General features: G+C 31.7%; 1 protein-coding gene across 6 annotated transcripts in view; it reads left to right on the forward strand.

The window, feature by feature from the left end:
* LOC108903389 (protein abrupt-like) overlaps positions 1 to 17,837 on the forward strand; it is an 85,663-nt gene that overhangs the window by 32,844 nt on the left and 34,982 nt on the right. For all 6 annotated transcript variants that reach the window (XM_018705558.1, XM_018705557.1, XM_018705556.2 and 3 more), the window contains exons 4-5: positions 12,336 to 12,542; positions 17,155 to 17,377. In XM_018705558.1, coding sequence (XP_018561074.1) covers positions 12,336 to 12,542; positions 17,155 to 17,377 — 430 coding nt within the window. The remainder of the gene's footprint in view (positions 1 to 12,335; positions 12,543 to 17,154; positions 17,378 to 17,837) is intronic.

The raw sequence follows: 17,837 nt of genomic DNA on the forward strand, positions 1-17,837 counted from the left end.
CATTTCAGACAAGTTTTTGTGCAGAATTTTTTTGCAGATATTTGTAAGTTTTCTTTGCTTTTACCAGACAGATATTAAAACTGCAATAAAATGAAATTGCTTTTACCCACTAACTAATAGAAGTGGAATTTTATTAACAGGTCACTTTTTATGAGCGACAATAAAAAAATAATATGTTTGTGAAGATAATGGAGAAATTATAATAATAAAAAAACGGTTCCTCACTTTAGCTTAATAATATACATTATTACTCAATGTAACTTGTTTCCGTATTTATTCTATTCAGTCAAATTAAAAATTCGTCCATTTCATGTCATTCAATTACACAGTTTGTCTTCTGGAAACTGCTTCTGAAGCCCTGAAGATACTTCTTCACTGTAAAGTTGTAATTAATTCCTTTTTTATTTTAATCTGCATTACAATCCTTTGTAATACGATCATTAATTATTTTTGAAACTAAAATAATTTAAATTATAGTACAAATATTTTCTTCTTTATGTACCGCAAATAGGAAATACTTCTTCAAGCATTCAACTTCTAGATTAGGGAATTTTTTCAAACGCTATTATGGAAATAATGCAAGAGAATGCCGAATCAAATTTCCAAATATACTGAACCAACATAAACATATCTCCTCAAAAATAAATTCATGCAATGAAGAAAACTTTAGTTCAGTATTAGAAAATAAAGTTAGTACCAAACGGATGGCAAGGAATTTAGAATAATTACAAAGCTTCGTATGGTGAAGAACGTATACAAGGATTGCAACTTGCAAATGCTCCATACAGGCTTAAGTTTTAGCAACAGATATTGCAATACTAAGGGCAAGAAAATGATTTTAATTCTACACTGAAAGAAATGGGCTTATTAAACTGTTTATCTAGAATAATGTGTATAGCGCATATTAAAACTTTTATAACCAATATACAACTTTTATTAAAAAAAAGCAATCATCTCCATACTCATTATTCAATCAGTTTAACTGGAAGGTGCTTAATACACCTTATGCATCTATGAAATAAAGGTTATAATGAATTACTTATACATTATTAGGTGTTATAGACTTTATATTCCAATTGTATAGTAGGGAAGATTTGTTGTATAAAGACCAGTATCCGAATTTGTATATAACAATTGTATTAACAGAATTATTCGTTCTTATACTGAATATGTTTCCGTTTTTAACGTGTAAAACGCATCTTATAATGGTTAAGTGATCGTCACCTCTCGGTGCATAATCGGTTATGATCGTTGTTAAGTTATATTCATAGTCTTGTAATAATAATCATATGTCAGACCCGAGAGCGAAGTGCGCCGACTCAATAAGAAACCTGGCTATTCCAGCCGCTGATTTAGGGTTCGCCGCACGAGCTCATCCCTTCTAAGATTTCAGTAGCATGCTATGCATGAAGCAGAACGGTACTCAACTATCTTATACAGTCCACTTTTATTGTCCATACATGTTCAATCATTGTCAAAATAAACACACAAAACCACAACGTCTTTATTATCTTTACTCAAGAAGAGAAAATACAACAATCGTAAAATTTCCGACAGTCCGCTGTGCATCGACTTACACACGTCTAGTTTGATGAAAATGGACAGTATATGCACATGTTTTGTGGGATACATGATCATATCGCGTTGTGTGAAATGGAAAATTATTATGTAAGTATCTAACTGTTTTATGGCTTGTAATTGTTTTGTTTTTTCAAATGTAAATCTTGTCTAAATCTTAAAAATTATTATTTTGTAGGTCCTATTAGAAATCGCTGATGTTAAGTTTTACATAAGATGGAGGAACAGAAGGTTAACGGTGACAAAGAAGAGCATGGGTATAAAGTCAATCAACCAGAGGAAATAAAATTATATGGAAAGAAGCTCAACCTTTCTGGGGATGCTTCATTCTTAAGGTGGAAGAGTTATAGTGCAAATTCTCATGTAATACAAGAAAATACGGGTGCATCGTTGCTAAGAAAATAAACTGGACAGTTTTGGGAGCGATTTGTCATCATTTTTAATGCTTAAAAGTATGTTTTATGTATGTTTACATTAGAACCTTAGCTTGTAATTACAGTTATCCAATAAAATTTCTGAAAACTTAATGACATATGTTTTTAACTCATACAGAGTATACAACAGTTTAATACATTTATTATTATAAAACTTATAACCAGTACTAGATGTTCTAATAACGATATGGAACACTTTAATAACAGTTATTGCTATTATTTCGTAAAGGGTATAAAAAACGTTGTATACTAGTTATACAATAATTTAATAAAGAATAAGGTTTATAGTCACTCTACAACTGTGCTAGCAATACGCGTTTTATATCCAATATTCATCTGTTTAACAGTCACATATAGTATACAATGGTCTTATAATGGTATATAGAATTCTAATAAAGAATAAAACGCATTTCTTTCAGTGTAATATAGGTCTACGATCTAATAAAGTCACATTTGCTGCCTTCTGCCTTTAAATATATTTAAAGGAACTGATAATCCAGAGATAACCATGATGTTTAAACAAGTATTTGAATTTTTGAAAGTATCCCATTTTACATTAGGCAAAAAATCTGGTATCGGCATAACGGTGCCGCTCCTTACCGAGCAAAACAAATGATACATTCCCTAAATACCCACTTTTCAAATAAATGGATAGGTAGTGAAGTTCCATTCTATTGCCATCGAGATGTCTGGACCTAAGGATGTATGATTTTTGTTTGTAGGATCATTTGAAGAAAGTAATGTAGAAAATACAAGATAATACAGAGCCTTAATAAAAAGACAAGTTACCATGTATCTCTTCCGACCTCTTTCGTGTTTTGTATTGTTAATTGTTTATTAAAACATTATGGTACTACAATGTTATCCATAATTTTTTTAAATCGCTATGGCTTCGAAACAAATGAAAATTGAACCTATGTTTATACCAGTTGTCTTAAAATGGTGGTCATACAGTCACCATATCTTTTTCACAAAAAACAATTTAATTTAAGTCAATTTTCTTTAATCTAATGTTAGTTTAAAAGTTACAGATTGTTTTTTTCTGAAATGATTTTTTCATTAATATCCGAGAATCGACATATTGATACACGTTATAAGGGCATGAAGAGCAATACAAAACAATTTCAAACATTCCTTTTACTGCATCAGTGACGTACAAAGAGATGCGTGAACCATCACTCTGCAAACACCCCTTTGAAATTTTTTTCTCCGTCTATGAATATTTTAAATAAAACCACTGCATGTCTAAAGGCCCTGTTGTCCTACGCAAAAAATGAAACTTGTCAATTTCTCTTGAGGTGACCAGATATGGAGTAGAAAGAAAAGATTTAGTTTATTGCCCCCCCAAAAAATATAGAAGTTGAAGATACTGACTTACAAGTTTCTTCGTCTTTTAAATCGATTTTACAAGTTTGAAAGGATTAGGAATATATTATCTTTTGGAGTCCACCCAGTTTCTGCCTCTGAATGAACTCATGTGCTTACAGCAAAAAAAAATTTTGTAAAAATCAATTATTTTCTTTAAAGGAATAAAAAATCATTTATAGTTGTTAAAATCTTTCATTCCCCAGTTAGAGTCAATTTTGTGGAAAATGGAATTTTCTATTTTTGTTCGAAATTCAGAAGTTTTAAAAGACTGACAAAATGTAATTGTTGTGTGAAATCAAGAGGTAATTTAGAAATTCTGTCATTTTCCAAAAAATATATAGATGGGGAAAACATTTTCAAAAAGAGGGGGTCGCATATCCCCTCGTACGTCACTGATGCGGGAAATCAAACGTTTTTTACCAAAATAATTTTTAAAGTATTTTTGGTAAGGTAAGTTGAGTTAAAATCAATTGGTTTTACCTGAGGTATATGTGGTTGCTGTACTCGTATGTCGACTATTTCTGGAACACAATTTTTAACATTTTCTTCTAAGAATTAATATCATCCTGCAAATCTTTGATTTTATAAAAGATTACTTTGAATCGTTTGTCCTTACTCTCTTGAAAAATTTCACATCAGCCTTGTTTCTATGTTCTTGACGTTTTTTATGTTTCATTCTTGTACATCGACTCTATGTGCAATGAAGTAATATATAACGCAGAGAAAATTTAATTTAAGTTTTAGTTGCTTCAATTTATATCTTGTTATTTACATTTCTGCCTGTATTTCTTTATCTTTACATATTAGGTACTTTTGGAAGGGATTTCCACTGGCGTTAACTATCTGTAAATTATCTAAATCCAAACCGCTTTGATATGACTATTTCTCAGCAATAACTGTAAAATGCGGTTTTCTTTCGCTTATCTAACGAAAAACTCATCTATTCCTGTTGGTATTTCATCGAAATCAGTTTTCAGACGTCTAGCACAAAGCTGCGAGTAGAACAAGTAGCAACACGATTGCTTTTATCAACAAATTCCTGAACATAAACCAGATAGGAGTTTACAAAATAGGTTCCCCTGCAGATCTATTTATACTCGTTTATATCACTCCGAAGTACACGGCATTTAGCATAAAAAAAGTACACGTAATTACGTGCTTGCGCAAGATTAACAGCCGCGATGTGTACGCACGTGCGCGCGCGTCGTTTCTCAGCGGGTGAGCGTTTTATGAATGAAATTTAAATACTAAAATATGCATATACGTAGTAAGAATGTACGTGTACGAGAGGCAGAAGTAATACGGACGAAAAGGGAAAATTATGATGGGAGCATCTTACTTAATTTAAATATCCCGTTCGGCTTGTCTGACGGATTCAACAAAAATATGTTTAATCACGCTCTCGACTTTTCTTTCCTCCGTTCCCGTAGCTCGCGGACGTTCCACCGAACATGGCGTTGTTTTCTTAGGTATTCGTGCAGTCTCGCGTCTAGTGCGCATGGAATTCTTCTTACAAGAAAGATAACATTTAACAATATAATTTTTTTCATCAACACTATAAAAGTTATAAACCATTTTCAAAGGAGTGCGGAAAATAGTGTTACATGTGTCAAATCGGTTCTATAAAAACATATTTATTTTACATAGCGATTTTGATATTTATTTTTCATGGCGAGATTCAGTCTTTCAATGCAGAATATTGAACAAATTATTACGTAAACCTACAACATATTTACATTGTTGGAATCAGGAAGAGGCAAAGATTCTGAAAATCGAATAATATACAGGGTGTTCCGTTTAAAAAAACATAAGTTTGGTTCGTATCTTTTTAACGCCCTGTATAATTTCTATTTTTGTAAACTCATTAAATTCACAGAGACATTCCCTACAACTTTTATATTAACTAGTTTTGTCTGACTCAAAAAATTAAAAAAAAATAATCAGACGACAACTCTGGTACTTAGTCTTATTTTACATATTATGTAAAAATGTACTTTTTTGACGAATCAGTTACAGTTGTGTAATAAATAGTACTATAAAAATGAATTACATGAGTTCATATTTGCTTTTTTAATATAATCATCATTATAGGTTAATTAAAATAATATGTGATGAAATAATAAAAATATAACCAATTTCTTTAACCTAATTATATTTTGCATCACGGAACATGGGCTATTAAAAAAGATGGATAATACAACAGTAAACATAAATACATAAACATATCTCCGATAATAGCGCCGCATATCAATTTCTTTATGAATTAGTTCTAAAAGAAATCCAGAAGGTCGTCAGATGGTGCTGTGTCTTGTACCGTCACGGTGTTTCTCAAGCATGGAAAAATAGTCCGAAAATGGATCCAAAATCAGCCAACGCAGAAAGCTTCTATATTGTTCGCAGATGAAAAAAATGGAAAATTGGAAATCCTAAGTGATTGGTTTTGCAAGTTATGGACGCTTTTGTATTTATGCTATACGCACGTACAATCGGTTTTTTAACTCCAAGTCAAACAAATTGAGCATGTATTTATTAGTTATTGTTGATATTTTTTTTCGGAAATCCATTGATGCTTTAAGCCGACTTAAAATTTTTTCGTTTTTACCAAATATCTCAAAAAAAGATTATGACATGAAAAATTGACTGAAATCATCGTTAAAATCATGATTTTCAGAACAAGCTTACTGAAACCACTTTTAGCGTGACCCAGGATCAACGGCGAGGACGTAGTGGTTAACTGATCCTTTTTTTTTGTTTTTTTCTGTATTTTTTACTTTTTTTTGTTTTTTCTGTATTTTTTAAATTTTTTAATTTTTTTTGTTTATTTTTGCTTTTTCCAGTATTTTTTTACAAACTTGAGCTAATTATAGAGGTTTTGATAATTTTCTTTTCAATTTCAATGAAATAGGTAGTACATTTTTTTAAAAATACTTAGAATTTACAGTTACAGATGTAGCGATGAAAATTCAACTACAGCTTTTAGTAGATTTGGTAAATAAGTATCACGATGAAAACCGTTTACTTTATAACGTTCCCAAAACTTCAAGAAGTCACGATGAATTGATTCACCACTCTGCTCTGACCAAAAACCTAAGCCGTTATTTCTTTCAATAAATTGGAAACCTTCTTTTACGTGTGAAAGAATTACGTGAATTTTCAGTGTTTCTGAAAGTTGTTCAATACTTTCCAAAGCTTTCTTCAATTGTTCAATATAATCATTAAGTGAAAATCCTACTTTGCCAGAGGTGAAACAACAATTCACGACCTTGTCCATAGCTCTAAAAGCTGCAATATAAGGTAAAATTTTAAAAATACCTACATCTCCGCATATGTCTATATCTCTGAGCCTATCTGACTCTTTCAGTAGTTTTCTACACGCATTGCCCTCAAAAGCATCGCCATGATAATTTTTTTTAAATTAGGTTGAATTTACGTGGCCATAATACAGCTTTTTCTAAGCCTATGGCCCACATATTTTTTTATATTATCATGATGAGAACACGGAGGAGTCATTTTGAAAACATAAGTTTCAAAAATGCAACTCGAAGAGGTTTGATGGCTTTTCTTCTGGTGTATATATTACTTCGATATGAATTTTTGTATTGCAGATTTGCATGCGCCACCTAGCGGTATAAAAAGAAGCTTGAAATTCTCATATATTTATAAAACAAGAACTCCATAAAAATTAGCTGAAGCATTCTGAGATAAGTCGTAAAAACGAAACCATTTAAATTTTGGATTATTCATTAAGCCAACTTAATCATTTATCAAAATATCAATCAATTTCCGAAAAAAAATAATATCAACAATAACTAATAAATGCATGCTCAATTTGTTTGGCTTGGAGTTAAAAAACGGATTATACGTGTGTGCTCAAATGCTCTACTTTGCTCTTCATGAATGCGTATAGCATAAATACAAATGCGTCCATAACTTGCAAAACCAATCACTTAATATTTCCAATTTGCCATTTTTTTCATCTACGAACAAAGATACGATAGAAACTTTCTGCGTTAGCTGATTTTGGATCCATTTTCGGACCACTTTTGCATGCTTAAGGGACACCGTGCCGTAGATATATTATGATACCAGGTGCCCGCTATCCCTACGCACCTACGCCTACCTCTTGTTCTTTTTGTACGATTGTCTTCATAAAATTGAAATTTGTCTATTATCGGAATCATAAAACCAATGATACATTTGTATTTACAGCTGACAGAAAAATCGTTCTAATGCGGAAACTCTTACAAATATGTCATATGGTCAATCACCATATATGGGTGTTCAAAATTAAATGGTTTTTATTTTTTTTCTATACAAAATGTTGCACAAAAAAATATCTGTTTACGTGCGTAAAAAGTATAATATTATACATACGCACATAAGTATGCATATATTAGCGCGATAAAATGGGTTGTAGTCTTGACAGGAAATCAATGAATAAATAATGTCACCGGCGACATTTTTTTAAATCTTCGACAACATTCACGCAATAAGAATGGTGGAATCAGGGAAAAAGTAAAGACTGAAATATCAGAAAATGTGCTGCAGGACTGAATTTTATTTGCATTAATGTAGTACAGCTCAAAAAATAATTTTCTGGTTTAATAATAAATAAGTGAACGAAAAACCTTTTTTTCAGGCGGCAAAGAAATATCAAACAATAAACGAATAAATTTTACCATATGAATGTTGGTCTAGTAGTGATATGTTTGTGGAAATAAAATAATAATAATCACTAAAACTGCGACTAAATATGGTATTGTAGAACTTGGAAGTTCTGTTGATTATAATTTATGGAGTAGGTCCATTTTTTTTACATAAATGTTTGTAATTGATTTTCCAGAAAATTATCATTTTTCTGTAATCAGTACGCAAATATCATTACACTAACCACAATTATTGTTGAATGATGACAATCTATAATTCATAAATGTGAATATTTTCTCTTAACAAAATATTTTTTGTTACATATTTATAACTGTTTAACTAGTCAGAAAGATTGCAATTCATGTTGTACATTTTTTTTATTTAAATTAATTTAAAAATACAATAACTCTCAGAAGCAGTTATGAAAATAAAGAAATAGCGCTTAATTGTTGCGTCAATAACTCTAATGATAAATTCTGCATTTTGACTCCCTCCTACAACTGGTCTGCAATTTCATTATTAATCCTAAAATTCGCAATTAAATTTAAATTGTCTTGAATATCTAAATCCTATCGGAATTAATGAAAAATTTTTTGGAATTTGCTTTGTGTTTTCCTCATTAAATAAAACACCTAAACACTGCTAGTGGTCACAAACTTTCATTGGAGCAAAACGGTGTCGAAATAGTTTCAGAAAGTAAGAAAAATTAACTTAAATAATATTAATGTTATATTTACTGATATACAGGGTGTCTCATAATTAGCTGCCAACCCTGAACAGGCCGATTCTATGATCAAAACTAAGTGAAAAAGTTCATATGAACATGGGTCCGGAAATGCTTCCTAAGGGCACAGGGACCCATTGAAGAGGGAGGAATGGAAATCATTTTTTTGCAATATCTCTCAATCGCGTTGTGATAAATGAATGAAATTTGGTATACACAGCTAAATTTTGATGAGCAATTTGATGGACTAATCCATTTATTTCCACAAGGTCCATTGGGGTGGGTACGGGGGGGCCCTTGGTACTTTGCGTGTGTAACTTTTTCATCTTTGACTTTTTAACAAATTGGACAGCAAATTCCGTTTTCCCGAACTGTTTTACGTTAAAAAGGTACTCTTGTTTCAAATCGTTATCTTTAACGGTTTCTGAGAAAATCGCTCTTGAATTAATCCCACTTTGGTCAATTTCATAGTAATTTAAACAAAAAAAAATAATAATAATTTTCCTTTCCTCTCTTTTCCATTTAAAGGATTAATTTTTATTTAATTTAATTTTTTATTATTATTTTTTTATTAAAATTAGATTAAATTTAAACAAAAAAATTTTTTTTGTTTAAATTACTATGAAATTGACCAAAGTGGGATTAATTCAAGAGCGATTTTCTCAGAAACCGTTAAAGATAACGATTTGAAACAAGAGTACCTTTTTAACGTAAAACAGTTCGGGAAAACGGAATTTGCTGTCCAATTTGTTAAAAAGTCAAAGATGAAAAAGTTACACACGCAAAGTACCAAGGGCCCCCCCGTACCCACCCCAATGGACCTTGTGGAAATAAATGGATTAGTCCATCAAATTGCTCATCAAAATTTAGCTGTGTATACCAAATTTCATTCATTTATCACAACGCGATTGAGAGATATTGCAAAAAAATGATTTCCATTCCTCCACCTTCAATGGGTCCCTGTGCCCTTAGGAAGCATTTCCGGACCCATGTTCATATGAACTAACTACTTAGTTTTGATCATAGAATCGGCCTGTTCAGGGTTGGCAGCTAATTATGAGACACCCTGTACATATACCGACTTTTCAAAAGCCTTTGATCGGATAAATCACAGCATATTAGCAGATAAATCAAATTATATTGAGTTCTTTATTAAATTTGTTTACATCGTATCTAAAAAACGGAAGGACTATAAGCGTGTATTAAAGTATTAAATAAAACAAAACCTAGTTACCAATTTCAGGAGTCCCGTAAGGGTCGAATTTAGGTCTGTTGCTATTTATTATATTTATTAACGATACGTAGACTACAGCAATCTTTTATTTGCTGATGACTTCAATAAATCTGTAATACTCATAATTTACAATGTACTGGGTTGTAGATTAGAAATTGTGAGTTTCAGTAATATTAAAACACTGAAGACTTTGTATTTTTCTCTGATACTTTCTAAGATAAAAATGATGTGTTTTCTATACATATTAATTATTTATTTGAATGATGATACTATTTTCTGCTATTTAAAGCTAATTTTAAAATAATTTTGAATCACGTCAAAATGAATCATTTGATGGTGCTAAAAGTCGAATATATGTACTTAAAAAGTATTTTGTTCATTCTATAATGTGCGCTTATAATGTTTTGTGTATTTTAATAATTATGTTAGTAAATTGAAAAGACTGCAAAACGTTAAATAAATTCTTAAATCCTATCTTTTCTTAAATTTTGCGTTATACCTATTTGTTTTGTTTTACTTTAATGGGGCAAATTTTAGCCGACGACCTATTTCGACTTTTAATGAGCCATGGTGTCAAAATTCATAATTATTTTCCTTCAACCCGTTTCGGAAATACTTAAAAAAAAAAAAGAATTTTCTGAGGCCCCATTTAGGGGGCGTAGTTCCCTTAGGAAGCATTTCTCGACCCATGTTTATATAAAAAAAATATTCTTATTTTTGGCAATAGAATCAAATGGTAACTTATTGGACACTAATTATGAGACACCTTGTATATAAGTATTTGCATAATAGTATGAAACAAAAAGGGGCAGTTTCTATTTTTCAACACTAAATGCTTCACATGGAACTTACCATAAAATATCCCTACAATATTTGTTGAGATAGAATTTCAAGAAAAGAGTAAGCCAATAAAGTTGTGTTATCGGAACTACTATAACAATTTACCGCGGCAGGGGAAGCATCAACTACTTCACAGCAATCCCACTATCGGCGTCATTGTACAATAACATGTACATGTCTGTCTCTGATCTAAAGTTTCGCATCGATCAATTTATTCGATACGTATTGCACCCTAATGCCTGCGTTGTCGGCTTGGCGTCAGCGTCTTTTTGCTGTGACATTGGCCGTGCATTTCATTGTCGTTTGTGCGTGTGTAGGTTTGACGCTTTGCCTGGTCGAGTGTCTGGCACGTGTTTTTTTGTGGCACTCATTAGTGAGCATACGGCTTGATCACAGATTTAACCTATTTCTGCCGCGTACTACAGTAGGATAAAATTCGATGCAAAGTAATAAATCATTGCCTGTCGCGCGATCCAGTGCAATACGGTTTTAAGGGGTTTAGAAATTGAATAATTTCTTTATGTATTACGAAGAGATGAAGGGATCAGTTCACGTCTGGCACCCTTGTTCCTACAAAAATTCCTTTATTCTCATAAACTATTTATTTTAAATGTAATTTATTATAAATCCAATTTGTTTTTTAAATTTCATATATGTACTACCTTTTACCTCTGCACGCGCCACTATTGTTTACTTGTTTTTTGGAGGCGGTCTCTGATTTACGACCAAGCTCGCCAGGTTAGTATTTGACGTATAACCGACCACTTCGTACACTCGATGCACCTGGGCGATTACAGCTACTACCATAACACAGTGCCTATGCAGCGGTATTTCAGATTTTACATTCAATTTCATTTTAAATTTGAAATGGTTCATCTTACGCCTCCTAAAAATGATGACACGATTTTCCTTTGATGAAAGACCGACAACTTTTTGCTCTACTTTGCATCGAATACGATCCTACTATAGTTACAAATCGAATGAATCATGATTATTATTGTAAAAATCGGAAAATTCGCCAAAAACGGGGTTAAAAAACAGTACCTTTTAGGGATTTTCGCTACACGAGTCAGATGAAACTTCACGCGATGGGACTAGAAAAGTACAAGGTTATTGGTTATGAATGTCGCCCCACCTAAACTAACTTAACCAATCGTCGCGTGAAGCCTTGATTGACACGTGGAGTATATTGTACTCTAATCGGAAGTTTAAAAATATAATATAAATATGTTTAAGGAAGAAATCCGTAAATTTATCATTCCGAATCATTATGTGGTCGGTAGCGTGTGCAGAAATATTAAGACGTCTAAGTTCAGAAGTAAAAATATCCATCAAGGATTAAAAAAAACTAATATCGAATGTTTTGCCGGCACTCCAACAGTCGTCCCAGAAATCCGGACACCCATTCAAACGTATAAATATTCACCCCAAGAGCGGAATGTAATATACCATTTCTTCCGTCTTATCCCGTGTTGATCTAGAGTATGTAATGTGAACGATATTATTCCAGAATTCATCGTCTCTACCTTGGGCGACGGACCGTCCGGAAACTCGGGAGGACGGCTTATCGTCGCCCCCGGCCAAGAGGGCCAGGAGTTCGGAGCGCGGCAGTTTCACCCCGGACAGGGGGAGGAGCCCCTCCAGGGGGAACGGAGACATGCAGGAGTCGCTCCTAGGACAGGCCCTGGAGGGCGGCCCCACAATACTCACGAAGGAGGTATGTGAATAGCAGGTCGACCCGAATAGGTTCGATTAGTTCGAAGGTACAGGGCGGACGGCGGAATTTATGTACGGCCGCTTTTTATTTATTCACGAAAGAGAGAAATGAACAGTTTCACATTAAAACATTAATGTGAAACTGTTCATTTCTGCCCGAATGGTAAAAGCAGAGGATTCTACATCTCACCAGCTTTTTTATTTTCACTGATGTTCCCATTTACAAAAGTTCATTATTTTTTTGTAAGTATTTTGCCACACTATAAATAATAAATTAAAAGAAAGTAAATATATCTCTGCGGCCCAAAGATCAGTCTAACAAACTTATTTTTGCCTACAATTTTGAAATCACACGATAAAGACTCGCATATCACTATAAAAACAGTTTTAATAATGTATTTTGCTGAAGTGTCGAATGATTTCTATCATTAATTTTCAGGTCTACAGGGTGAGCCATTAGTGTGAGAAAGTAAAATAACCCTTGTTACTCGTAATACAGAAAAAAAGTTTAATTTAAAATATACAGAGCGATGAGTAGAAACGGGATACGCCAAATATTACTTTTTTAACTGGAACAGCCTGTAATATACAGGGTGTTCCAGTTTAAACATATGGATTTCCGAGAAAATTCTATATATGGCAATATAAACAGTTTATCATTTTAGTGCGGGGTTGCCAAGTTATGTAGTTAATTCTTTGAATTTTGGAAAAAACATGACCCTACAATAAGTTGTATTAACTTTCAGCTACTAAAACTTGGAACAAAATAATTATACAGAGTTGTAGGCATATTAGGTAATATCCATATTTTATCTAGGGCATTTTTTATAATACGATCATTTTAGAAAGTTCAAATTTGATTTTCTAAAATTTGGAACTTGGAATTTGGAATTTCTAAAAGGAACACCCTGTATTTTATTGTTCCATTTTATTCACATATCGATCTACTTCAACTTTTATTAAGCATGTTCTATATCTAAAATTGTTAGTTTTTAAAATATAGCAACATTTCTGAAAACACTTAATTTTTATTATTTTGCAGAATACCACAAATAAATATTAATTAATAAAATTAACTCAAAATGGAATGATAAACTATGAACTGACAAGTTGACACAATGTGACAGTTTTTTCCAAAGCCATTTCGTGCGACCAAAAATAACAAAAATTAGGTTTTTCCAGAAATGTTGCCATATCCTAAAAACTAACAACTGTAGTATGTACTTAATAAAAGTTGAACTGTTGAACATGTTTTTTCCAAAATTCAAAGAATTTTCTACATAACCATAACTTGGCAACCCCGCACTAAAATGCTAAACTGTTTATATTGCCATATATAGAATTTTCTCGGAAATCCATATGTTTAAAAATATACAGGATGTTCCATTTAAAAAATGTGTCCCGTTTTTACTCATCGCCCTATAGGTTTTTAATTAATTTAGTCCTCTAGATTTTTTAATTCTGCACAACATTTATATAAACTTTTTTCTGTATTATGAATACCAAGGAACTTATTTTACTTTCTCACACTAATGGCCCACCCTCTATATACCGTGTTTTTATAACGTTTTCAAATTTTATTGACAAATAACGATAAAAACGATTGTTTTGATATAACTAAATGTTATTTTAGTCATAGACATCCGATTCTAAAATTAAAAAGTGATGAACATTTTCATAAAAATATATTAGATAGCGATTTTTTTTCTGAAAGTTAATATTCTCGCAGAAATCTTTCTCTACCAAACTGAAATGAAATGTCTATAAGAGTGCTCAAAATTTGGGTACAACATTTGGGTACTTTTATTTTTTTTACTTGAAATCTATTAAAGTTAGATACGTTTTCCCTTTCACTATTTATTTTTTATAAAGCTCTTTAGCTATTAAACTAGATTTTTTTCTCTAGCCGGCCAAATAGTGTAGAAATTTATATACACTTGGTATTTTCATATTTACTAAAAATATTCACAACACGGCAAAAGAACAAACCAAATAATATAATAACATTAAATAATAACACAACCCCATAAAAAAAAGTTCTATACCAGAGACATAGATCTTGTGTATTTTTTGATGCTGAATCTTAATCCGTAGCCCAAAAACCGATCTACCATGACGTTTTTTAGTAAAACGCTAAAATATCCCCTAAAATAGGTTGAAACAGTGAGAATAAGGTAAAGCTTTATAATGAAAAGCAACAATTTATAAATACTTTCCAGAAAACATTTTAAAATAATATTTTGGCATTGGAAATATATGCAAATTAAATCTACACCCACCCCTGCGAGGGGGTTAATTCTACGCCTCAGATCAAATAACCAATTTTAGCGCAATACAGTGTGAAAAGTCATAGCCTATTTTATATTACCAAATATATAAATATAGGTTAATAGACAACATAGGTATCAACAAAATATAACTTATCCCTCTAATGGTTGGAATCCCCCTACAAATCAGGGTCCCACTTACCTTTAAGTCACACATTTGTCTATTCAATATTTTTGCCTGAATTTTGTTAGTGTGGGTTTTTGGGGTCGCTGATTACGAATCCGAAAATTTTCGAATTAAAACCTTATATTCGTGATTGGTAACTTTGAAAACCACCAAGTAACACGTTTCAGCCATAAATCTTCAAATTATGAATTATTTTCTGACTTTTACATCCGCCATATTGGATAAGCCATCTTTTATTCAGAAATGCGTGCTTAATTTTATTTTTAAATCTTCTTCAATACTAATCTTATCCTTATAAATTGCCTTCTGAACTTGACTTCTATGACCTATCCATTTGGGGGGGGGAGTGTGTGTTATCACATCACTGTTAGTTTTACATTATGAGAAAATATAGAAAAAAAATGTGGGTTAATTATAATGGAGATAACTATTTAGTTATTTAATGTTTTAACTAATGTAAATATTTTTTATAAATATGATAGAGACTGGTAAGTTCCTTTAACTAATGTTTGGTTTATCTAACTAATAGTTTTTAAGTTATAATTACGCTAAAGTAAACAAACAAAGCACTTTTAAAGATATTTCATTCAAATGTGGTAGATAAAGGTTTCTGGGCATGCTAAATTAGAATACAACGTTAATTTTTTTAAAGACCATCTATTTATTAATTTTGAAATTGTATACCTATGACCAAAATCAAATTCAGTTATATCAGAAAAATAAACATCAGATTAGTACTTAAAGGTACACCCTGTATAATGCTACAGTATTTATTAACGAATTTATCATCTGATATAGATTTCTTTTCTAATTCAGTTGCCGATTAAATATGTAAAGCCTGTATCAGACAATGAAATTTTGTTCCGGGGATTTGGTTGCCGTGACGCAATTCTGTCCCGGCAACTGAATTGCATGAATTAGAACATGCTCTATTCCGTGCAACAAAATTGCATGGAGCATGGATTCTAGTTACCTATTCTTATGAAAATTTGTTCATTACCAGCCTAGTTGTTGTTGGTTGTTGGTCATGGTTGTTGTTAGTAACACTGTTAAAGCCACTATTGAAGCTATACAGCAATTTACTTTTGAATTTTCACCCATTGCAATGTTTTACTTGAATACAAAATAATTTTTTACAAGATACATACAAGAAATTTTACATGCTAATCAATGAACAGTAACACTACTGCAAACTAAACAAATTGAAGTAATTCTGTTCCATTGTGTGATGATAAGCATGCAATTTTATCCCCGCAACAAAATCCTCTGATACAGGCTTGAGACACTTACACTTAACTACGAAGATAAATTTCTTAATTTTTATACTTTACCTTAAAAATTATTAAGCTTATTCGAATAAAGTCTAAAAAATGTTCTTAAAACTCCTGTCTGATAAAGTAATGTATATCCCTTGACGTCAATATCAAAAAAATATCAACAATGAACCTTTGGAAATAACATTAAGTACCTGATAAAATTTGTGTGCATTCATTTAATAATATGAATGCACTGCATATTCCTTTGAAGAGTATTTGAGTAGGTTTAAACAATCATAAAAATAGAAAAGTTATTGAGGAGTTCCAGTGAAAGGTGAATTACAATTATATGTAGGTACAAGAATTTTTATAGTTATTTATGAATAAATATGAATATTTATAGGAAATTGTATAGTAAATTATTCTGAAAACGAAAACCATATAAAGATGTGGTTTGAGGTTTTTTCGCAAATTTTATCTAAAATAAATGAACTTAACCTTATTATCGAAGTGTAGTATGAAACTTTTTCACCTCTAAATATTTCTGGATTGAAAACTGTAAATTTTTAAAAATAATATACATTTTTTATGATACGGTTAAGCCAGTTTAATTTAAATTATATGAAGGTGTGCCTCTTGTATTGCAAATATATTGAAATTATCATTATTTAACGTACTAAACTGAATAATAAAATTATTTTATTTTATAAATATCTTCAAACACAAACATAAAAGACATGACATTTGAATGAACATTTCTTGAATGAACTTGAACCATATCGAAATACTTAACACTAAAATGATTCTATTTTCGTTTTTGTTTTTTCATTTCGCATTAAATTTCAATGAAAGGACCCTAACAACACATACCAACCATTATTATTCGACTTTTTTTATATGTAGAAAGGCAATTCAGATTCGTCGATACAAGCCCAATCGACGGGAGAAGATAGCAATAGCAGCGACACAGCCATAAGCGAACACGTCGATGAACCTGTAACCCCAAAGACTGAACCCTCCGACTACCCCATGTTAGACGATCATCACCCGTTTAGCACCAACGGCGGCATCATGGACCCGTCGAGGACGCCCGGGGGCTTCCCAGGGGCGCTATTAGGACTGCAAGGTTGGTGCACTTACTTTTGACAAATTATGCTTTTTTGGCATGCCTCCCCGTGCGGCTTTACAGTGTGTGTTCAAACTTCAATCGCCACAAAAATGATCACGTAAAATGGGTCAAGTTTGTGCAGTAAAGCAAAAACAGCCAATATCCAATGAAGCATTTTTCTTTATTTTTGGTGTTTTACCACCGTGAACAAAATTTAAAAAATTTATGACTAACTGCATCAAAAGCATCAGTCAAGGGTTATTTTTTATTAAAATAGTTTTGCCTAATCACGCTGAAATAAGCAAACAAATAGCAAATACAAAATACACATCACAGAAAGTTGTTGACGTTTCGAAAAATCAATGTGTTTTTATCATCTGAACTTATAATTTTTCGTTTTTAATTTTTTAATTGTTGACAGTTTAAATTTGGTTTTGCTTGTTTCCATAGTTAGAGATATCGTATGATGTTTATTCTA

Source organism: Anoplophora glabripennis, unplaced genomic scaffold (genome assembly GCF_000390285.2).
Source record: "Anoplophora glabripennis isolate ALB-LARVAE unplaced genomic scaffold, Agla_2.0 scaffold52, whole genome shotgun sequence".
Lineage (NCBI taxonomy): Eukaryota > Metazoa > Arthropoda > Insecta > Coleoptera > Cerambycidae > Anoplophora > Anoplophora glabripennis.